The 25,024-nt window shown below is 45.9% G+C and overlaps 3 protein-coding genes across 5 annotated transcripts in view; 1 reads left to right on the top strand and 2 right to left on the bottom strand.

The window, feature by feature from the left end:
* srrm3 (serine/arginine repetitive matrix 3) overlaps window positions 1-11,849 on the bottom strand; it is a 166,594-nt gene extending 154,745 nt beyond the window's left edge. The window contains exon 1 of the mRNA XM_031807843.1: window positions 10,856-11,849. The gene's annotated coding sequence lies outside the window, so the exon portion shown is untranslated. The remainder of the gene's footprint in view (window positions 1-10,855) is intronic.
* A 43-nt stretch (window positions 11,850-11,892) lies between these two features.
* On the bottom strand, window positions 11,893-22,989 carry LOC109878639 (carbohydrate-responsive element-binding protein-like). 2 transcript variants are annotated; one of them, XM_020470853.2, is made up of 6 exons: window positions 22,881-22,989; window positions 14,879-15,062; window positions 13,817-13,940; window positions 13,473-13,581; window positions 12,971-13,100; window positions 11,893-12,790 (listed from the first exon to the last, which is right to left on the bottom strand). In XM_020470853.2, the coding sequence occupies exons 2-6, from the start codon at window positions 14,904-14,906 to the stop codon at window positions 12,753-12,755; spliced, it is 429 nt and encodes a 142-aa protein (XP_020326442.1). In that variant the 5' UTR covers window positions 14,907-15,062; window positions 22,881-22,989; the 3' UTR covers window positions 11,893-12,752. The 2 variants fall into 2 exon arrangements, with proteins under 2 accessions (XP_020326442.1, XP_031663702.1); XM_031807842.1 differs by having other exon boundaries at window positions 14,879-15,065; window positions 22,881-22,988.
* rpain (RPA interacting protein) lies at window positions 22,459-24,970 on the top strand. 2 transcript variants are annotated; one of them, XM_031807841.1, is made up of 7 exons: window positions 22,459-22,713; window positions 22,948-23,136; window positions 23,329-23,401; window positions 23,545-23,659; window positions 23,764-23,827; window positions 24,001-24,141; window positions 24,494-24,970. In XM_031807841.1, the coding sequence occupies exons 1-7, from the start codon at window positions 22,642-22,644 to the stop codon at window positions 24,521-24,523; spliced, it is 684 nt and encodes a 227-aa protein (XP_031663701.1). In that variant the 5' UTR covers window positions 22,459-22,641; the 3' UTR covers window positions 24,524-24,970. The 2 variants fall into 2 exon arrangements, with proteins under 2 accessions (XP_031663701.1, XP_031663700.1); XM_031807840.1 differs by having other exon boundaries at window positions 22,487-22,713; window positions 23,740-23,827.
* The last annotated feature ends 54 nt before the right edge of the window (window positions 24,971-25,024 follow it).

Genomic DNA, 25,024 nt, shown 5'->3' with positions numbered 1-25,024 from the left:
GAGACATATACACAGCTGAATCATAATGCCATTACTTGTACAGTAGAGCTGTTTATGACGGGCAACTTTGATGGGGGTGGGGGCCACCAAAAAAACAAAACTCATCACGAGGTGCCGCAGGGGCTCGTGGGTCTGTGTACACCCCCCCCCCCCCCCCCCACCCCAACTCATGACAGAGAAGAGAAAAACAATAGATTTAAAGTTAATTTCCAGCAAATCGACACATTTTGACATGGCACGTAGAGAAAGTGTTGCCATTTTCTCTCTAAGGCACATGGCGTGTTTGAAGGAGTTGATGAGAGTGTAATGTCTAACAGGTACTCCAGACATTCAGTGTGTGAAAAGAGCAGGGTACGTGTGTATGTGTGTGTGTGTGTATGTGTGTGTGTGTGTGTGTGTTGGGTTGTTGAGTTTAGCAGCAGCTGTTCACATCCTGTACGTCACCATACTTCTGTCAGCTTCTCCATCCTCCCACACACAGGCAGAATTAACCCTGTAACCATGCAGAATTAACCCTGTAACCATGCAGAATTCATGTAAAAAGTAGATCCATAAGACGTCAAATTTTGAAGGGAAACTATGAGATCTTGTTGCACATACATACCCCCCTTCTGTAACCACGCAGAATTAACCCTGTAACCACGCAGAATTAACCCTGTAACCATGCAGAATTAACCCTGTAACCATGCAGAATTAACCCTGTAACCATGCAGAATTAACCCTGTAACCACGCAGAATTAACCCTGTAACCACGCAGAATTAACCCTGTAACCATGCAGAATTAACCCTGTAACCATGCAGAATTAACCCTGTAACCACGCAGAATTAACCCTGTAACCATGCAGAATTAACCCTGTAACCACGCAGAATTAACCCTGTAACCATGCAGAATTAACCCTGTAACCATGCAGAATTAACCCTGTAACCATGCAGAATTAACCCTGCAGAATTAACCCTGTAACCACGCAGAATTAACCCTGTAACCATGCAGAATTAACCCTGTAACCACGCAGAATTAACCCTGTAACCATGCAGAATTAACCCTGTAACCATGCAGAATTAACCCTGTAACCACGCAGAATTAACCCTGTAACCATGCAGAATTAACCCTGTAACCATGCAGAATTAACCCTGTAACCATGCAGAATTAACCCTGTAACCACCCAGAATTAACCCTGTAACCACGCAGAATTAACCCTGTAACCATGCAGAATTAACCCTGTAACCACGCAGAATTAACCCTGTAACCATGCAGAATTAACCCTGTAACCACGCAGAATTAACCCTGTAACCATGCAGAATTAACCCTGTAACCATGCAGAATTAACCCTGTAACCATGCAGAATTAACCCTGTAACCCAAGCCAGGAGAGGAGAGCCATCATTTGTTCTTTACTTTGTGAGCTCTGAAACCAGACACTCCTCTCCTCTATTGTACAGAGACTCTCTGAGGGGAGGTGTCTGTTTGTCAACCATCTTTTCAGTGGTTGACAAAGTCGTCTGCAGTGGGGAAGGAGGGAGGGGAAGGATTAAGGAGGGAGGAGAAGGATTAAGGAGGGGGGGGGAAAGTGGAGAAGGGTTTGCCAGGGTTGACAAAGTCTCTCTCTCTCTCTCTCTCTCTCTCTCTCTCTCTCTCTCTCTCTCTCTCTCTCTCTCTCTCTCTCTCTCTCTCTCTCTCTCTCTCTCTCTCTCTCTCTCTCTCTCTCTCTCTCTCTCTCTCTCTCTCTCTCTCTCTCTCTCTCTCTCTCTCTCTCTCTCTCTCTCTCTCTCTCTCTCTCTCTCTCTCTCTCTCTGATTCCATTTGGGTCTAAATATAATGTTTTCTTTTCTTCTTCTGCTTGATGAGTGAATCTCTGATCAAAGGATAAAACAGCTTCTTCCTGATGTAAAGAAATATCTAGATCACACACACACACACACACACACGCACACACACACACACACACACAGAACCTTTTTTGGTACTATACTGTATAAAAACATGTCCATAAGGTTTTAAATGGTGCTATAAAAACAACAACATCAAAACCACACTTTTTTATGTTTCTTTATTGAACCTTTATGGAGAATGGTTCTATAAAGAACCATTAAAAAAAGGGTTCCACTATCTGGCTATATAGAACACTTTATTATTGTTCTTTATAGAACCTGTATGGAGAAGGGTTCTATAAAGAACCTTTCACAATCTGAAAGGTTCTTTGTACATCCTTCTGGAGAATCACGCAGGTTATTTTTTTTTCTGCTCAGCCATATTACAGTATGTTGTTAAAATGTCATAGGTTTTAATTATTGTTCCCATCGACAAGTTGAATCAAGGGGATGCTACCTCTGGAGCAGCTGGGGATCCCCTGAGGAGAGAATTGAGAACCATTGACTAATTTAGTAAACTGTTCTCAATTGACACGTGAGTCTTTCACAAGTCCCTGACACTGGCCGTAGTCTGATAGAAAATGTAAAGGCATAACGCAACACATGAGATCAACTGGAATGACATTCTCACTCAAAGTTGCACAAAAAGAGCTGAACCCCCAAAATATTCAAATGAGCCGCCTCCCTTACATTTTAATTATCACTAAGAGAGAAAAAATAAACAAAAAGTTTGTGAACTGTAAAGAACCATTGTTGAGCTCACTGGGTTCTATGAGTCATTATGGTTGCATAACCTTTCCCATAGAACCCTTGAGGAACTCACTATTTATTTTTTAAGGCAGAGGGATTCTTGAATGCAGGGGAAGTATACATTCTCCCATCTATGAGGAACAGTCCATTAGGTCCAGGACTGAGCTACTCCAGACAGACAGTAGGCTTACACACAGATACACACAGATACACACAGATACACACAGATACATGAGCCAGATGACATCAATTCTCTCTCTTCTCTCCTCTCTCTTTCTCCTCGCTCTCTCTCTCTTTTTTTTCTCTCTCTCACTCACTCACCCACACATATGCATGTGTGTGAGTGTGTGTGTGTGTGTGTGTGTGCTTGGAGGGTGATAGGTTGAAAAATAGATGGGAACAGAGGCATTTTAATTTGGCCTCCAGCACTGTGTGTGAAGTCCCTGGGTGTACAGTATGGGGCTGACAGACAGGCGAGACTGGGGGCTTGTCTTTCTGTAATATCACATATTAATTAACCCAACTGGAAGACTGGAAGGTGCAAACAACATCCGTCTGTCTACTGAAAATGCTATACAATACAGATTGAAATCCTTTGCACCATTAGAACTAGTAAATAAAGCCCAGATCTGAAAGACTTCCTGGTTCCCACAACATGTGACGGTCACAGTACCGCCCTCTTCTGAAAGACTTCCTGGTTCCCACAACATGTGACGGTCACAGTACCGCCCTCTTCTGAAAGACTTCCTGGTTCCCACAACATGTGACGGTCACAGTACCGCCCTCTTCTGAAAGACTTCCTGGTTCCCACAACATGTGACGGTCACAGTACCGCCCTCTTCTGAATGAGACTTCCTGGATCCCACAACATGTGACGGTCACAGTACCGCCCTCTTCTGAAAGAGACTTCCTGGATCCCACAACATGTGACGGTCACAGTACCGCCCTCTTTTGAATGAGACTTCCTGGATCCCACCACATGTGATCCACACAACCCAGCCCACCCGGTGCTGCCTGGTGGTTTAAGGGGAATGAAGGGGAACAGTTTCTGGCTTTGTTCTCCCTGCTGCTCAGAGATAAGAACATCATTTGGAAGGAATCGCTGTCTTTGAATTAGGGAGAACTACCCCTGCCACCCGTTGTGCTCTAACATTTACTGTTTGGATTTGAAAACACGCTGATCTGCGCAGGGAGAGGTGTTTAGGGCCGTTGGGAGACGGGAAGAAGGAGAGAGAGAGAGAGAGAGAGAGAGAGAGAGAGAGAGAGAGAGAGAGAGAGAGAGAGAGGAGAGAGAGAGAGAGAGAGACAGAGAGAGAGATGTAGCAGAGAGAGAGAGAGAGAGAGAGAGAGAGAGACAGAGAGAGAGAGAGAGAGACAGAGAGATGTAGCAGAGAGAGAGAGAGAGAGGGAGCTATAGCAGACAGACAGAGAGATGTAGCAGACAGACAGAGAGATGTAGCAGACCGACAGAGATATGTAGCAGACCGACAGAGATGTGTAGCAGACAGACAGAGAAATGTAGCTGACAGACAGAGATATGTAGCAGACAGATGGTTTAAAATGGAGAGAGAAAGAGATAAGCAGAAAGATATAGAGTACCGGAGAGACTTGTGCTTAGAGTAGTTGGTCAGTGACCAGCTTCAACATCTAGACCAACTAGGTGACTAGGGATTACTGTTGGCCAGACAGTAGGTCTCTATTGTCCAGACTACAGACTCCAACCATGTTTCTTACTTAGTCACCTTGTGTTCTGCTAGCAGCTAGCTTCATATGAATACACACTGATTTAACCCCTCTATCAGACTCTTAGTCTGGACTCTCAAAGTCTGGACTGGACTAGCTGACTGACTAGCTGACTGACTAGCTGGCTGACTAGCTGGCTGACTAGCTGACTGACTAGCTGGCTGACTAGCTGACTGACTAGCTGACTGACTACCTGACTGACTAGCTGACTGACTACCTGACTGACTAGCTGGCTGACTGACTAGCTGACTGACTAGCTGACTGACTAGCTGGCTGACTAGCTGGCTGACTAGCTGACTGACTAGCTGGCTGACTAGCTGACTGACTAGCTGGCTGGCTGACTGACTAGCTGACTGACTAGCTGGCTGACTAGCTGGCTGACTAGCTGACTGACTAGCTGGCTGACTAGCTGACTGACTTGCTGACTGACTAGCTGGCTGACTAGCTGACTGACTAGCTGAATGACTAGCTGGTTGCTAGCTGACTGACTAGCTGACTGACTAGCTGACTGACTAGCTGGTTGACTAGCTGACTGACTAGCTGGTTGACTAGCTGACTGACTAGCTGACTGACTTGCTGACTGACTAGCTGACTGACTAGCTGACTGACTAGCTGACTGACTAGCTGACTGACTGACTAGCTGACTGACTAGCTGGTTGACTAGCTGACTGACTAGCTGACTGACTTGCTGGCTGACTAGCTGGTTGACTAGCTGACTGACTAGCTGGCTGACTAGCTGACTGACTAGCTGACTGACTTGCTGACTGACTAGCTGACTGACTGGCTAGCTGACTGACTGACTAGCTGACTGACTAGCTGGTTGACTAGCTGACTGACTAGCTGACTGACTTGCTGACTGACTAGCTGACTGACTAGCTGACTGACTTGCTGACTGACTAGCTGACTGACTAGCTGACTGACTGACTAGCTGACTGACTAGCTGGTTGACTAGCTGACTGACTAGCTGACTGACTTGCTGGCTGACTAGCTGGTTGACTAGCTGACAGACTAGCTGGCTGACTAGCTGACTGACTAGCTGACTGACTGACTAGCTGACTGACTGACTAGCTGGTTGACTAGCTGACTGACTAGCTGACTGACTTGCTGGCTGACTAGCTGGTTGACTAGCTGACTGACTAGCTGACTGACTAGCTGGCTGACTAGCTGACTGACTAGCTGACTGACTAGCTGACTGACTAGCTGACTGACTAGCTGACTGACTGACTGACTTGCTGACTGACTAGCTGACTGACTAGCTGACTGACTAGCTGACTGACTAGCTGACTGACTTGCTGACTGACTAGCTGGTTGACTAGCTGACTGACTAGCTGACTGACTAGCTGACTGACTTGCTGACTGACTAGCTGACTGACTAGCTGACTGACTGACTAGCTGACTAACTGACTAGCTGACTGACTAGCTGACTGACTGACTAGCTGACTAACTGACTAGCTGGTTGACTAGCTGACTGACTAGCTGACTGACTTGCTGGCTGACTAGCTGGTTGACTAGCTGACTGACTAGCTGGCTGACTAGCTGACTGACTAGCTGACTGACTTGCTGACTGACTAGCTGACTGACTGGCTAGCTGACTGACTGACTAGCAGACTGACTAGCTGGTTGACTAGCTGACTGACTAGCTGGTTGACTAGCTGACTGACTAGCTGACTGACTAGCTGGTTGACTAGCTGACTGACTAGCTGGCTGACTAGCTGACTGACTAGCTGACTGACTAGCTGACTGACTAGCTGACTGACTGACTGACTTGCTGACTGACTAGCTGACTGACTAGCTGACTGACTAGCTGACTGACTAGCTGACTGACTTGCTGACTGACTAGCTGGTTGACTAGCTGACTGACTAGCTGACTGACTAGCTGACTGACTTGCTGACTGACTAGCTGACTGACTGACTAGCTGACTAACTGACTAGCTGACTGACTAGCTGACTGACTGACTAGCTGACTAACTGACTAGCTGGTTGACTAGCTGACTGACTAGCTGACTGACTTGCTGGCTGACTAGCTGGTTGACTAGCTGACTGACTAGCTGACTGACTAGCTGGCTGACTAGCTGACTGACTTGCTGACTGACTAGCTGACTGACTAGCTGGCTGACTAGCTGACTGACTAGCTGGCTGACTAGCTGACTGACTAGCTGACTGACTAGCTGGTTGACTGGCTGACTGACTTGCTGACTGACTTGCTGACTGACTTGCTGACTGACTAGCTGGTTGACTAGCTGACTGACTAGCTGGTTGACTAGCTGACTGACTAGCTGGTTGACTAGCTGACTGACTAGCTGACTGACTAGCTGACTGACTAGCTGACTCACTTGCTGACTGACTAGCTGACTCACTTGCTGACTGACTAGCTGACTCACTTGCTGACTGACTAGCTGACTCACTTGCTGACTGACTATCTGGTTGACTAGCTGACTGACTAGCTGACTGACTAGCTGGCTGCAAAAGGGTGGCTAAAGTGAGAGCTCTAACTACCTGTACATATAACCTCAATTACATCGACTAACCGGTGCCCCCTGTATATAGCCTCATTACTAACCAGTGCCCCCGCACATTGACTCTGTACCGGTACCCCCTGTATATAGCCTCCTCATTGACTCTGTACTGGTACCCCCTGTATATAGCCTCCACATTGACTCTGTACCGGTACCCCCTGTATATAGCCTCCACATTGACTCTGTACCGGTACCCCCTGTATATAGACTCATTACTAACCAGTACCCCCTGTATATAGCCTCAATACTAACCAGTGCCCCCGCACATTGACTCTGTACCGGAACCCCCTGTATATAACCTCAATACTAACCGGTGCCCCCCCACATTGACTCTGTACCGGAACCCCCTGTATATAACCTCAATACTAACCGGTGCCCCCCCACATTGACTCTGTACCGGAACCCCCTGTATATAACCTCAATACTAACCGGTGCCCCCCCACATTGACTCTGTACCGGAACCCCCTGTATATAACCTCAATACTAACCGGTGCCCCCCCACATTGACTCTGTACCGGAACCCCCTGTATATAACCTCAATACTAACCGGTGCCCCCCCACATTGACTCTGTACCGGAACCCCCTGTATATAACCTCAATACTAACCGGTGCCCCCCCACATTGACTCTGTACCGGAACCCCCTGTATATAACCTCAATACTAACCGGTGCCCCCCCACATTGACTCTGTACCGGAACCCCCTGTATATAACCTCAATACTAACCGGTGCCCCCCCACATTGACTCTGTACCGGAACCCCCTGTATATAACCTCAATACTAACCGGTGCCCCCCCACATTGACTCTGTACCGGAACCCCCTGTATATAACCTCAATACTAACCGGTGCCCCCCCACATTGACTCTGTACCGGAACCCCCTGTATATAACCTCAATACTAACCGGTGCCCCCCCACATTGACTCTGTACCGGAACCCCCTGTATATAACCTCAATACTAACCGGTGCCCCCCCACATTGACTCTGTACCGGAACCCCCTGTATATAACCTCAATACTAACCGGTGCCCCCCCACATTGACTCTGTACCGGAACGCCCTGTATATAACCTCAATACTAACCGGTGCCCCCCCACATTGACTCTGTACCGGAACCCCCTGTATATAACCTCAATACTAACCGGTGCCCCCCCACATTGACTCTGTACCGGAACCCCCTGTATATAACCTCAATACTAACCGGTGCCCCCCCACATTGACTCTGTACCGGAACCCCCTGTATATAACCTCAATAATAACCGGTGCCCCCCCACATTGACTCTGTACCGGAACCCCCTGTATATAACCTCAATACTAACCGGTGCCTCCCCACATTGACTCTGTACCGGAACCCCCTGTATATAACCTCAATACTAACCGGTGCCTCCCCACATTGACTCTGTACCGGAACCCCCTGTATATAACCTCAATACTAACCGGTGCCCCCCCACATTGACTCTGTACCGGAACCCCCTGTATATAACCTCAATACTAACCGGTGCCCCCCCACATTGACTCTGTACCGGAACCCCCTGTATATAACCTCAATACTAACCGGTGCCCCCCCACATTGACTCTGTACCGGAACCCCCTGTATATAACCTCAATACTAACCGGTGCCCCCCCACATTGACTCTGTACCGGAACCCCCTGTATATAACCTCAATACTAACCGGTGCCTCCCCACATTGACTCTGTACCGGAACCCCCTGTATATAACCTCAATACTAACCGGTGCCTCCCCACATTGACTCTGTACCGGAACCCCCTGTATATAACCTCAATACTAACCGGTGCCTCCCCACATTGACTCTGTACCGGAACCCCCTGTATATAACCTCAATACTAACCGGTGCCCCCCCACATTGACTCTGTACCGGAACCCCCTGTATATAACCTCAATACTAACCGGTGCCCCCCCACATTGACTCTGTACCGGAACCCCCTGTATATAACCTCAATACTAACCGGTGCCCCCCCACATTGACTCTGTACTGTTGTAGCCTTGCTACTGTTATTTTATTGTTGCTCCTTATTAATTATTTTTTATATTTATTTCATTTCTTTCTTCTTAAAACAGCATTGTTAGTTAAGGGCATTTAAAAGGGCAAGAGAAGCATTTCACTGTAACATGTGAAGGAAAAAGGAAACTGCTCTTGATAGTATCACTGATATCTAATACGTATCGTCAGAGCTCTGACGAAGGCCGTGGGGTCGATACGTAAAGCTGATTAGATATCAGTGATACTATCAAGGGCAGTGTGCGGGTTCCCTTTATTCCTTCATCTTGTTATAATCTAACATAATGCTCTGACGAATGCCGTGGGGCCGATACGTAAAGTTTATTAGATATCAGTGATACTATCAAGGGCAGTGTGCGGGTTCCCTTTATTCCTTCATCTTGTTCAAAGGTTAGTCAGGCACCTGCAAGAAAAGATTGCTCAGACGTGCGAGTGCCTTTTGAATTAGTGGATTACTGTAACATGTGACAAATAACATGTCATTTGATTTTGAACACTCACAGTAACATTGGATGACACTTATCAGGACACGCCTAACGCAACAACCAACTGTTACAGCGTATGGCAACCAATTTACAGCATGGCAACCAATTTACAGTATGGCAACCAATTTACAGCATGGCAACCAATTTACAGCATGACAACCAATTTACAGTATGGCAACCAATTTACAGTATGGGGGTTCCGGTACAGCATGACAACCAATTTACAGTATGGCAACCAATTTACAGTATGGCAACCAATTTACAGTATGGTAACCAATTTACAGTATGGCAACCAATTTACAGCATGACAACCAATTTACAGCATGACAACCAATTTACAGTATGGCAACCAATTTACAGTATGGTAACCAATTTACAGTATGGTAACCAATTTACAGTATGGCAACCAATGTACAGTATGGCAACCAATTTACAGTATGGCAACCAATTTACAGTATGCCAATAAACAATAACACCGTATGACAACCAACGTCTTCAGTACAACCAGTTCCTCAGTCCAAAAAACATGGTAAAGTTGTTTCCAGAAATAATTATTAGGATGACAACGACTCTCTGCCTGTCTTTCAATGCTGCCAGGTGTATGCTATATTTACTTATTTTTAAATGTGTCTACCTCCATGCAGAACTATGTCAGAACCACTACTAAACCAGTGTAAATTACATCTGGAGCCATAGGGAAATGGGAGCAATTTACCCATTGAGTTGAGAGTAGTCTATTGAACGGAAGTGGATTCCTGTATTCAAGGATGCCGGTCAATTTCATTCTGTTTACTGTACCGTTATCATTTATGTCGGGGAAATCAAGGACATTCATCCCACTCATTCATCATATGATAGTATGAAATGTAAAATTGCGTATGATTTCAATAATGGCTCAGGGAAGGTAGTCATGAATAGTAGGATCATTATCAACCATACTAATCCATTTGATTCACTATCAGGTAATATGAATGATAGTAGCACGATATAAACACATATCCTCCAAACATATCCAACGAACTATGTCATCCCCAAACTCATATCAGCGCGGCTCATATTTGAAGCTAAAATGATTATGAACAACCACAGACAGTTACGGTAAACATTGAAAAGCATGAACCTACGAATGAAAGAAGTAGCATGCAACAGATCTCCGAAAATCGATTATTACAAAAAAAACAAGGACATCTGCAGCGCCACGATCTGTGTGGTTAACAACAATAACGGTATTTGTTTGTACACGGACATTTCTCGAACGCACAATTTACGCTAACAAAACAGACTGTCGTGTTTACACAGAAGCAATAGTCAAATATAACTGCAAAGTGAATCTGTTCATTTCATCCAGCCTGAGTATGCTAACGGGGTTTGAGCTACCGTTCATTCGTTACTGATGCGCGAACAGCCCTGCTGTCGCGAGCTTGTCAACTTAATGCCTCTTCTATGAATGAGCACGAGGTGATGTGATGTTTCTTACCTTATTCGTACCCCTCACTCCTGAACAAGGGAATTGTTGGACGGCCGACAGCGGTGAGTGTTTCTGTATTTCGGACAACGTGTGACGCTGAGTGGTGCCGTCCTCTTATGAAGGATTTGTCCGTGGTCCTGGATTCCCAATCTCGAGCTGACTTTTCTCCTGCCTGGTGCTGAAGTGGACAGCGCACTAAACAGCAGCAAAGCAAGTGCTGTAAAAACACAGCGCTCCTCGCCATCATACTGCCCAGCACCCTCTACCGGATGGGAGGGAACGTTGCATCCATGAACAATGCAAAGGATGCTGTCTGTCTGGTAAAACAAATAGTCAACAAAAGCCTGGAAGGGTGATATTTGGCGTTAACGTTCGGAATGCGCCATCTAGCGTGGCCGTTTTGACCGCAAGCCCATGCTGATTGTTTAGAGTGTTCAGGCATAATCAGATTCATATCGAATAATTAGTGTGCATGTAAAAACCCACTCTGTGCTTGGTCTGTAGAAAACATATGGCTATTTGCATTCAAGACACTATGTAAAGAGAGTACAGACAAGTTAAATACACATAGATGAATATTTAATTCACAGGTATAGTAGCCTACGTGGATTGAGAAGCGGCCCGTTCAGTTGGCTCTGCCTACAAATAATCAGATTCATTTTACTGGGACAACAGAGCACAGAAATGGTCATTTAAAAAAATGATTTCAGTGCTATTAAAAAAAACTATCCGTAAAAGTCCATCATCTGAGGTAGGACTATCAGGGCTCGATTTAGGTCAGAGCTATTCGGACACCTTACCGGCACTCCTAATGTTTGGGAAATTGCTTGCCAGCTCCTCCCCTCAGCGTCACACGTTGTACAGAAACACTCACCGTCCTTATTCAGGAGAGAGGGATACGAAGTTATAACAGACTAGTTAACTTCTTATTTACATTGACGGCCTACCCAGGCCAAACCCGGACGACGCTGGGACAATTGTGCGCCGCCTTACGGGGCTCCCAATCACGGCCCGATGTTATACAGCCTGGATTCGAACCAGGAACTGCAGTGACGCCTCTATGCACTGACCGCTGCACCACTCGGGAGCCCATTTAAAACAAAATAGCCTATCGCCTACCCAGATTCACACAACGAGGCGAAACAAGTTTATCAAAGCAGGATGAAGGCGGGATCTGCATTGCATAGTATTTGGAGAGTGGGCAATCATTTCCTGGTTCTATTTTGTTCACGTTTATTAGCCGCTAGTCTGTGAATCTGTGCGTGACAGTACAAGTTGTTCTTCAAAGTAAATAAGGCAAAGGAAAATACTTTATACCAACTATCAATTTCTTAGATCATGTATTTTCAGGTAGAGATACTTAGCGAAGCAATTGCTTTCTATCCCTCTCCATCAAACCGGACAAGCAGACGAGCAAAGGATTAGGGTCATTGTAGTTAATAACCACGTTTTCTGCACTAAACTATGTAGAGTATTGGTCTACTACATTTCAGGCTTGATCTGATTTATCTCTAGAGAAACTGAGCATTACACTCAGAGGAGAAGAAGAAGAACAGAACGAAATGGAATTTAAATAATTGAACTGATGTTGGTTTAAAACCTGAACAATGGCAGACATTTTGGTAAATCGTTCTCATTACTAGTGCCTACTGTATGTGTGCTTTAAAGTGGGTTCAGCTCTGTGATCCTTTGGCACAGCTTGGTTTTCCATCTATTGAAATTGTTCCATAGGGTCACATAGGCTGTGTGTTACAGGGTATCAAATTGTTCCATAGGGTCCTATAGGCTGTGTGTTTTCCCTGTTGATGAGCCATGTGGAGGGGGAATGGTCCTGGGGACGGGTAGGGGAGGCACTAAGCCTGGGTGACTGCATGGGTGGCCTCATCTGGGACCAGACTGGGGTCTGTCAGGATGGACGTGGATGTGCTGAGGAGACGGAGTGAGCTAAGGACAGAAACAGAGGGAGGGAGAGAGAATCGGGTAAGAGGGAGATGAGGAGCTAGAAAAAGAGAGAAAAGAGACAGACAGACAGACAGAGACAGACAGACAGAGACAGACAGACAGACAGACAGACAGACAACATGGTTAACTGATAGTCATTGAAGCTGGTGAAGTTGAACTCACTGGGTCTGAGGGCAGGTTGGGAACAGTACTGGTCCAGCCAGGACAGAGTGGTACGACACAGATCCTCTACACTGGCTGTGGACACCATCCTGTTATAGGACTCAAACAGGGGCTCTACGATGATGCTGAACTGAGCTAGTGTTTAGGAAAGAACCATTCTGATTTATGTTTTATTATCTACGACAACACACACACACACACATAGATACAGTACAGGACACACAATGCAAAGCACAATACATGATATTTACATAACCATATTGTGTGACTTGTCTTTTCCTCTGTGAGCCACTCCAGGAGCCATATGTAAAAAGGCATCTTAGCATTTGTAATGAGGATCCATTTCATCTTATTTATGAATATCTAAAAAGCAGATCCTTCCCTATGTCAGCATTCCTACACTGAGACATTGTTGTTATTGTTGCTGTGAATACAGGCCCAGATCTAACACTGAAGTTTTATCCTAAAGGTTCCTGTGGCCAGGGAGAGTGGAGAGGGATACGATCCAGAACCACCAGTTCTGTAGAGTCCGTGCCCGGACGTACTCTCTGAACTTCTCCCTCATGTGGTCAAAGCGTTGGCAGGTGACGGGCAGCTGCAGCTGGAACACACTACATTAGGGAGAGGCTTGTTATGATCACATAAACACGCACGACACAGGAAGCTGCTGAAGGGAGGACGGCTCATAATAACGACCCGGAAAGGCATCAAACACATGTAAAAACCATTCTACCCATTCCGCTGCAGACATGACCACAAGCCTGTCCTCCCCAATTAAGGTGCCATCAACCTCCTGTGACACACACACACGTATGTTATGTACAGTATGTTTAGTGCATTTCTTACTTGATGGCAGAGTTAAAGGAGCAGAATCTAGCCTCTGAGTCTCTGAGCCTCCTCGTGCAGCTGAGCTCTCTCCTGCTGAATCTGACCGATGTACTCTGTTGTCTTATGTAGCGTCGTGGCCTTGCTGATCAGGGACACAGAGACAAGACAGTAGATCATGTAGATGAAATAAAGCTATACACTGTGACTGTGTTTCAATGCCACACCTATTATTACCAGAAGCATTGCAGCTCAGTGCAGCTCCCAATCCTCTACAACACTGGGCCTTGTGCACTCCATTCCTGACTCAATGCCTCAGTGCCTCAGGGAGATCTCTTTAGTTTCAAGTCAAAGTTAGACGTCCATCCGGGTCCCAAGAATGTCTAGAATTGCAACGGTAAGCGCCGTTACCTCAAAGTGGGCTGGTGGCTTGCTAGGGCGTTGTGGAATTTGTCATTTTTTTATTAGGATCCCCATTAGCTAACTCTGTAATGCTAGCTAATCTTCTTAGGGTCCAACAACAAATTAACAAGACATTACAAACAACCACAATCAAGACTTAAAAAACAAGTAGACAATACAGATAATTAAAATACCTGACAGGAAACACATTTAACATTCAGTTGATGCTTTCTATTTCCTGTCCAGTCATATGGTCTATTACATTAGATGTTCTTTCTATTTCCTGTCCAGTCATATGGTCTATCACAATAGATGTTCTTTCTATTTCCTGTCCAGTCATATGGTCTATCACATTAGATGTTCTTTCTATTTCCTGTCCAGTCATATGGTCTATCACATTAGATGTTCTGTCTATTTCCTGTCCAGTCATATGGTCTATCACATTAGATGTTCTTTCTATTTCCTGTCCAGTCATATGGTCTATCACATTAGATGTTCTTTCTATTTCCTGTCCAGTCATATGGTCTATCACATTAGATGTTCTTTCTATTTCCTGTCCAGTCATATGGTCTATTTCCTGTCCAGTCATATGGTCTGTCACATTAGATGTTCTTTCTATTTCCTGTCCAGTCATATGGACATAGATAGACTCCTCATCTGCTGGGCTACGTCTCAAATCACCGTATCCTCCGATGACAGCCCTCCTCATCTGCTGGGCTACGTCTCAAATCACCGTATCCTCCGATGTCGGCCCTCCTCATCTGCTGGGCTACGTCTCAATTCACCGTATCCTCCGATGTCGGCCCTCCTCATCTGCTGGGCTACGTCTCAATTCACCGTATCCTCCGATGTCGGCCCTCCTCATCTGCTGTGGAAGGTGGCCGAGTTACAGCAGTGTTTGTCAGACTATGAGACATCCTGAAAATCTGGCTTCTCATGAAAAACATCTGTAACGCCCGAACGGTTTGGGCCTACAAACTATCATAGCCCCTCTATGGAAACGGCTGTTCTTCGTTTTGCTCTACGACCCCCACAAGTGTCAGGGGACTCATCTGAAGGTAACCCATACAAACAAATGGAACTATGAAAGGGTTAAATATGTGTCCAAAATATATATAGATATATTTCCTGAGCTTTCTTATATATCTTAGATATTGGACAGATCCTTATTTTTTTTGCAATTGATGAACCTCTTATTCGATGCGTTTGTATGGGCTATAGTAGTACATGCCTAATTCAATATTTTATCAAATAATTGTGTAATATTCCATATCAAATAACTAAATGATACATGGTGTGACCATCTAAAAACTATTCCATATGTTAACTTAGTATAAATAATAAGAACGAGGGAAACAGCGCCCCCTCTGTCTCGGTACGTGTAGCTCATGTATCTGATGCTGTCTGGACAGTGAAACAGCGCCCCCTCTGCCTCAGTACGTGTAGCTCATGTATCTGATGCTGTCTGGACAGGGAAACAGCGCCCCCTCTGCCTCAGTACGTGTAGCTCATGTATCTGATGCTGTCTGGACAGGGAAACAGCGCCCCCTCTGTCTCGGTATGTGTAGCCCATGTATCTGATGCTGTCTGGACAGGGAAACAGCGCCCCCTCTGCCTCAGTACGTGTAGCTCATGTATCTGATGCTGTCTGGACAGTGAAACAGCGCCCCCTCTGCCTCAGTACGTGTAGCTCATGTATCTGATGCTGTCTGGACAGGGAAACAGCGCCCCCTCTGCCTCAGTACGTGTAGCCCATGTATCTGATGCTGTCGGGAACAAAAGAGTATGACATATTGCTGCTGTAGCGTTTGATTGATGCAGGCAAGCATTTGGCCTCCCTTGTTAAAAAAATAAATACATCTAAAATAATTAGCCAATTAGCATTGAGCTGAGCTTTGTTGCTCCTGGTGCAGCAGTTTGGAATTGGCTTCACACCAATCGAATCACATCCTGATTCAAAACGTCATCATTGTCAGACAAACGTGTTTGTTTCTGGACTGCTTGTGTTGATGTCCTGCAGAAGGTAGCGTGCTAAATCGGCCCTTTCCCAAGTCATGGATGGAGATGTGGATTTGTGGTTCTGACTCAATTCTCTGTACAGGAACCTTGATTATGACAGAGTTTCTTATCTAACCATAAATTAACATGTTGTGCCACTGGCCTGAGATTATTGAAGTTCAATATGTAGGCTAGTAGTCTCATGTTAACTAGCTCTCTAACTTAGCTGGTTCATTGTTGCCCATGTGAGGAAGTTAGGCTAGCAAGCATTTTAGCTCGGTAGCCTATGAAAACAAAGAATGTAAAGAGTACTGCATGACAGAGTCATAGATCGTTTTGCCAACATGAAAGAGAGGAGGATGGCATTGGCATTTAACTAGTCTACAAGTAGAGTGAGTCAATTATTCTGTTTCACGCTCACACAAGCACGCACTAACACACAGAGAGGCAGAAAATCAGTAGCCATGGACACCTGCTTGATATTTAGCAATATTGATTAGACTAAATTTTTAAAATTATCTTTAAGTTTGTTTTCAGAAAGCACAATGTTCAGGGCCATACAACAACAACACAGGCCCAGGGGGGGAATACCTGACTCAACAACATAGACTCAGGGGGGGAATACCTGACTCAACAACATAGGCCCAGGGGGGGAATACCTGACTCAACAACATAGGCCCAGGGGGGGAATACCTGACTCAACAACATAGGCCCAGGGGGTGAAATACCTGACTCAACAACATAGGCCCAGGGGGGGAATACCTGACTCAACAACATAGGCCCAGGGGGGGGGATACCTGACTCAACAACACAGGCCCAGGAGGGGAATACCTGACTCAACAACATAGGCCCAGGGGGGGAATACCTGACTCAACAACATAGACTCAGGGGAATACCTGACTCAACAACATAGACAGAATACCTGACTCAACAACATAGACTCAGGGGAATACCTGACTCAACAACATAGACAGAATACCTGACTCAACAACATAGACCCAGAGGAATACCTGACTCAACAACACAGACCCAGAGGAATACCTGACTCAACAACACAGACCCAGAGGAATACCTGACTCAACAACATAGACCCAGAGGAATACCTGACTCAACAACATAGACTCAGGGGGATACCTGACTCAACAACACAGGCCCAGGGGGATACCTGACTCAACAACACAGGCCCAGGGTAATACCTGACTCAACAACACAGACAGAATACCTGACTCAACAACACAGACCCAGAGGAATACCTGACTCAACAACACAGACTCAGGGGAATACCTGACTCAACAACATAGACCGAATACCTGACTCAACAACATAGACCCAGAGGAATACCTGACTCAACAACATAGACCCAGGGGAATAGCTGACTCAACAACATAGACCCAGGGGAATACCTGACTCAACAACATAGACCAAATACCTGACTCAACAACACAGACCCAGGGGAATACCTGAGTCAACAACATAGACCCAGGGGAATACCTGACTCAACAACACAGACCCAGGGGAATACCTGACTCAACAACATAGACAGAATACCTGACTCAACAACATAGACCCAGGGTAATACCTGACTCAACAACATAGACCCAGGGTAATACCTGACTCAACAACATAGACAGAATACCTGACTCAACAACATAGACTCAGGCACCATGAAGTGTCCGCTATGGATGACCTGCAGGTGGAAAAAAAGAACCAGTAACAGCCGGTCTGGTCCCGATGGTGGTGGCATGATTTTCTTCTTGGTCCGAATCTGATTCCAAGTCGAGTTGAGCTGGTTCTGCTGTTTGCCTTGTCCTTGTCCCTGAGACAATTCTAGGGATATTGTTTCTGCCATTTCATTATAGAACTGCAATTAACTTCCCCCCCAATTTAGGTCCCAATTCTTATTTGACCAGTCACTGTGGCATTTGAATAAGCGCAACGCGTGCTGAAGTTGACAGATGGAATCTGGAACGCGTGGGCTATGTCCAATCCAAAAGCCCTCCTAGCCTAGTGGAGTGTGTGGCACACAGTCAGATGTGTTGTCCCATGTCATTGGGAGGGTCCTGTTACGGCCCCTTAAGGTTCAGCTGGGAACAGCTAAACCAGGAACAGCTGAAAGGTGGCCACTCTTTCTTACAACACCTTATCTCAAACAGTGGATGATAAATTCACTAGGCTATGTTATGACATAGGAGGAGACCGACCCTATGTCCCAGACCAGCCAATTGGACCAGGCCTTTGCCTGGGAGCATAGGCGGCACATGGGTTTCAAGTTTGGAGAAGCAAATTTTCACCATAAAAATTCACCTTTATAATGAAGCATTCCATGCATCCTTTGCAAACTTATTTAAGACTACTATTCTTAATGTGATAATTAAAATGGACGGTCAAAATAATATAACTCAAACACCGATCGCGTTCAATGACGCGTATAGTGGCGTAGAGTAGGTCGAGGTTATCAGATACATTTCTTCTCCTTTCTTTGCACAGGAAAATGTTGCCCTTTTTATAATCACATTTTATGCAATTCTACTACACTTTATATGGCTGGAAACATTAGCAGAATCCTTTTTTTAATACGACAACAACACTGAGCCACATAATAGGACTACAAAAGGGGAGGGACAAATACAATTTTAACGTCCAGCAATGCCAGCTAGATTCAGGGGCCACATGCAACGTTATGAGCCTTAAAGACAAAAGGAGGCTCGCGCCCAGAGACAAACTCACACAGAGTAGCACCAAGCTGAAACTGTATTCAGGCCAGTTCATGACCTCTTTAGGCCTGTTTGTGACAGAGTGTGTTTTACGTGGCCAGAAATACACCCTTGAGTTTGAAATAGTTGAGGCTAGTCAACAGCCATTACTGTCAGGTTCTACATGCGAGCGCCTTGGACTTATTAACTTCACCATCCCAGCCGATCTTAACATTATAGACAAAGTCCAGGCTGGGCCCCTGAGCAAGAAGACACTCCTAAGCAAGTACCATGGTGTCTTCAACGCACCGGTCGAGTCAGTTCCTGGGAAAGTCCACTTTGAGTTGGACGTAGCAATCCAGCCTGTACAGAGTGCACCCCGCAATGTACCAGTGGCCATGAAAGCAGCTACGAAGGCTCAGCTTGACAAATACGAAGCAGATGGCCACATCAAATCCATCACGAGCCTACGGACTGGATAAGTAATATGGTTATCGTCAAGAAACCAGACAAGCTACGGATATGCATTGATCCTAAACACCTCAACCGGGCTCTGCGACGTTCACATTCCATTATGCCCACGTTGGAGGATGTTCTTTACAAGCTCCCAAAGGCCAGAGTCTTCACGCTCGTGGATGCCAGAGATGCCTTCCTGCAGTGCAAGCTCGACGAGCCCAGCAGCTACATGACCACCTTTTGGACACCCTGGGGCAGGAAGAGGTGGTTGAAGCTTCCGTTTGGTGTCTCCGTGGCTCCAGAGGTGTATCAGCGGAAACAGCATGAGCTGTTGATGGGACTCAGTGGCGTGGAACCCATAGCAGATGACATCCTCGTAGTGGGCTGTGGGGACAGTGATGAGGAGGCAGAATGTGACCATGACACCAAGCTGCTGGCCCTGATGGTCAGATGCAGACAGGTCAAACTAAGGCTAAGCATAAAAAAGCTTCAGTTTAAAGTGCCAGAGGTCCGCTTTCATGGGCACATCTTGTCCTCCACCGGATTGAAGGCGGATCCTGAAAAAGTGAAGGCTGTCTTGGAAATGCCCCACCCATCTGACGTGAAGGGAGTGCAGCGCTTCGTCGGATTCGTCACCTACCTGGCCAAATTCCTACCGCGGCTCTCTGAAGTGTGTGAGCCACTGAGGAGGCTCATGGACAAGGACACCATCTGGCATTGGCTCCCAAAACATGACGCAGCGGTGAGGGAAATAAAACAACTGGTCACCCAGACGCCTGTACTGCGATACTACAATGTGTCAAAACCTGTCACGATTCAGAGTGACTCAAGCCAGTATGGACTTGGCTGTTGCCTCATGCAGGAGGGCCAGCCTGTGGTATTCGCCTCTAGGGCACTCACCCCAACAGAGCAGAACTATGCCCAGATAGGAGTGCCTCAGCATTGTGTTTGCATGCCAACGCTTCCACCACTACCTGTACGGGCGTGACAATATTACCGCAGAGACAGATCACAAGACCCTTATTGCTATATTCAGCAAGCCTCTCCTGAATGCCCCAAAACGACTGCAGAGCATGCTACTGGCCCTACAAAACTACAACCTCAAGGTGGTGTATAAGCCAGGGCCAGAGATGTATGTGAGTGACAACGCTCAGCAGGGCTACTGCATCAGGCACTCACACACGCTCCATGCATGAACAACACGCAGTGTGCAGCTTACAAACAGAGCAAGTGGATGTTGAACACATCAACCAGGCTGACTACCTTAATGTTACGGACCAGCGCCTTATACAAATCAGACAGCACACAGACAGGGACGGGCAACTCCAGGCATTGAGGTCTGTGATTCTGATGGGCTGACCCGACTGCAGGGAAGAAACTGCTTTAGCCGTCAGAGAATATTGGCCAGTCAAAGAGGAGCTCAGTGTTCAAAACGGAGTAATATTCAAGAGTCAGAGAGTCGTTATTCCCCGTTCTCTGCGCCCTGAGATGTTGGCAAGCACGTGACACACTGTATTGGCCAGGAATGCAGAGTGAAATCAAAGACTATGTCAGTAAATGCACAATCTGCAATGAATATGCCATTGAGCAACAGAGAGAGACGATGATGTCCCACGTGCTACCGATGCGCCCCTGGCAGATAGTAAGTCTAGATCTCTTCCAGCACAGTGGCAAAGAATTTCTGCTGGTAGTCGATCATTACTCAGACTTTTGGGAGATCGACCTCCTCCCCGACCTCTCAGCAGAGACAACGATCAAACGCTGCAAGGCTCAGTTTGCCCGCTACGGCCAGCCAGATAGGGTAATTTCAGACAATGGACCCCAATTCTCCGGAGTTGAGTTCCGAAAATTTGCTGCAGGATGGGAATTCGAGCACGTCACTTCATCACCACGACACCCAAAAGCTAATGGGAAGGCGGAGTCCGCAGTAAAAATCGCAAAGAACCTCTGCAAAAAGGCTCTGCGAGAGGGCAAAGATGCCTGGAAAGCAATCCTGCAGTGGCGCAATACCCCGACAGAAGGCATATGGACAGCAGCCCGGCACAGCGCCTCATGGCACGGCGCTTAAAAGCAGCTCTGCCAGTAGCCAGCACTCTCCTGGAGCCATGTGTGGTGACAGACGTGCTGGTGAAGCTACGTCACAGAAGACAGGTCTCCAAGTTCATCTACGACAAATCAGCAAAAGACTTACCTGAGCTCAGGGTGGGTGAAACGTTGCGAATGAAGCCACTACCAGGGGACCGGACAGGCCTCTGGAGACTCGGATCCTGTGTACAGAAAGTGGCACCACGCTCCTACTTGGTCGAAGTGAATGGATCACTGTACCGTCGTAACAGGGTTGACCTTTGGATTGCTGAGCCAGCACCTACTCAGAAGCCTGATGGTCAAAGGGGTCGCATGACAAAAGACAGAACCCCAGCAAGACACATGGGGCCTGAGGCACTGGGCGAAGAGCCAGGGGATCACAGGTCGGCCGCTCCCTCGCCCATCAATTCTCCCCATAGACATTCAGGTGACACGCCTGTGCGGGAACCCGCAGTCCTTGCAGACAAGCCCCCTGTCTTTTCACGCTGCGGGCGTCTGTCCCAGCCACCAAAAATACTTAATCTGTAGGTTTCCCATCAGGGATTGTTGACAGAGATAAAAGTGAAGAGAATATCAAAATGTGTTGTTGTTAAAAAACATTACTAAACTGTTCATGTTGGAAATTGTTACTAGGTTTGTTTTGTTAGTGAATTGACACCTCCTGTCCTATTTTATTAAATGAAAGATGTTATGGGTGTAAGATGGCACAGTGATGCCATCTGTTGGTAAATGTTCATTACTGCAACTCTTGTGTTTTACCGGGGTGCTTGAGATACCCGGATGGGTTGTCAGTAGATGCATATCATCATGTCTACATACACTACGACGGCAATAACGTGCAAATGTCAAACACATATTTATCTCTGCATAGAATTGACATTTTTGGAATGATCAACGATTAATTATTGGGAATAATAAATAAATAAAATGTAAACATAGTTTCAATGTATTAAGAGAGTTGCTAATATTTTTGCCAAACAGGTTGTTAATTGATATCAGAGAGGAAGGGTTGCGTGTAGGCAGTGAACCACTCGACTGACTACATATCCCAGGCTTAGTAACAACTTCCGGGCCACGAGGGTTTGTCGGAAAGCTTAAAACTCGACCAAAATGCTGCAAAAGCAGAACTGTTTGGTTTGTTGTTGTGAACTTGTAGCTAGTTAGATTTTTAAAATTATACACTAACGATACGTCATCAACGCTATTGAAATCATGGATGCGTTAAACAGACATCGTTCTCTTCACAAGGGGACGACTCCACCATGGAAGGAAACCTACAGGAAGGTAAGATAGATTAGTTATGGAATCTATCAATATCTGCACGGAGGTTTGCGAACAAGTTAACCACGGCTAGTTGATAGACTCGAGGCCAAACATTAGGCGTCATCTTTATCTGAATCTAGCTGAAAACCAGAATTGGAATAACGCTCAAGAAGACTTGCGTGGCTCACCGAGTTAATGGCAAAGCTTTAGTTCATGAAGTGTAACTTGTTTTGATGGTTAACTTTTGTTCCTCAGCGTTGCGTGGACAGGTTGAAGAACAGCCGATCCAGGTTACTGGAGAAGTACCGTCAGATGGGAGATGGTCAACACTGCAGCGCCAAGGGCTCTGTTTTCGTCCAGGAGGTGATGGAGGAAGAGTGGAACGCGCTTCAGTCAGCCAACCGAGGGCTGCCCTCCCTGTGGCGTAACGACGGACTGGAAGAGGTGAGGGTTTGTCAGTTGTATACTAATGACTGTGCACGAGAGGTGATCGTGTAGCTAACATGACACATGCATACAACTAATCTACAGCTAACTTTACATGTTATGTATTAATGGCATTACATGAAGGTTATTTTTTTAAATAAGGCAGATACTAGATGGCTACTTAGAACTCACCTCATGTCTTCTCTACAGATGTACAGTGTCATGAAGGAGTATGATGAACTGGCAGTGTTTGAAGAAATCCAACAGGAACTTATGTCACAAGGTAGTTTAATTCCCAAGTGAATCTTGCCTGACTATTAGTACACACACACCCGCCCACAGCTACACACAGACAGGAAAACCGGATGAAACCCCTGGGCATAGATGGTTCTCTCTGAATGTTCATGCAACTTGTTCTCTCTCCAGAGCTCTCCATCATTGAGGAATATGAGAAAAGCATGCGGTTTGAGGAGCAGTACTTGAATTCAGTTGTCGAAGGGCTGGAAGTGGGAAGGCAAATCATTTGTCCCGTATGCCATTTGTAAGTCTTTCCAAGATGTGACTTGATATGCTATTGCACCTGCTCGGATGTGTCACAGTTAAAACTCTTAAAAACCACAGACTGTATGACTATCTACATTTCAGGCACAACCTAACTGTGAACAGCCATTTTACCTCCTGTCCCTGTGGGCTTTACATCAACACAAGGGTTTGTATGATCTCCTACACAATTCAAATTGACAAACCCAAATATGCCTGTTGGATTATCAGTTGTGCTGACCACTCTGTTCCTCATGATCACGTTAAGGCACTTTCTAGTTAATGTACTACGCTTTTGTGCTGATTTGACGTCTCATCGGTGTCTGTTCATCTTGTCTCCAGCAAAGCAACGTGACCCCAGAGTCTCTGCAGTGTTTATTGGAGAGGAGAGTAACTGAACACATGGAGGATTGTCTTCAGAACCCGGTCTTCTCCATGGCCTCCAATGCAGATAGCTCCCCTAACCTCATGATGAGCTGCAAGGTGACTGACTGGCTTGAATACATGCTTGTGTCCCAAATGGCAATCTGTTCCCTACATAGTGTACCCACTTTTGACCTGAACTCTATGGGCCCTGGTTAAAAGTAGTGTACTATAAAAGAAGCAGTGCCACTTGGGACACACACTTGTCTTTTCTCATACTTACAATCCTCTTCTGTTTGGGAAGTCAGGCCATAATGTTCCACCTACCTAGTATCACTACTCATTCCTCTGATGAAGTCATTTTTTGATTAAGGGGGGGTCCTACACAATTTTAGGTGTCAAAGCAATTACCCTTGAATAGTTCCATCATATTGTTGAATGATCACTGACTGGATCTTGTTTCTGGTTTCAGGCTTGTGATTACCTGTCCATAGTTCTGTGAATCACCCGTCCTACCGGGGGGAAAAAAGCTGATTTTTAACCATCCTGTGTCCGTGGGAGGATTTTTGTTCTCTGAAATAAAGACTATTTGTACAGTAAGATTGGGCTGTTTTTTAGTTTTGACTGGTATTCAGAGCATGTCTTAAAGACTTGCTATACAAGGGCACAATCGTGTGCCGAAAGTAGTTATGGCAGTACATTGGCGCTGGCTAATGCGATGCCATAGCTCTGATTTTAACAGCTGATGTTCCTCTGTTACCAGTGTCTCAGATGTTGTCTTTCTGGAGGCCTTCCTACCTGAAAAGGTACAGACTGCTACAACCAGCTCAATGCCTGAAACAAGTATTTTTGATATGATCACTGGCTTAATTTATTTTCTGTACTGTTGTCCTCATGTCATGAGATGTACACAACTAATTGATATGTCAGCAATAAAATCATGCTTAAACACTCGTGTCATTGATACTAACCTGTGGTGAGACATTAATCTTGCTCCATGATT

The sequence above is a fragment of the Oncorhynchus kisutch genome, linkage group LG28 (genome assembly GCF_002021735.2).
Source record: "Oncorhynchus kisutch isolate 150728-3 linkage group LG28, Okis_V2, whole genome shotgun sequence".
Taxonomy (NCBI): domain Eukaryota; kingdom Metazoa; phylum Chordata; class Actinopteri; order Salmoniformes; family Salmonidae; genus Oncorhynchus; species Oncorhynchus kisutch.
Note: the sequence above shows the minus strand (reverse complement) of the source record. Positions and strands in the feature narration are given on the sequence as shown.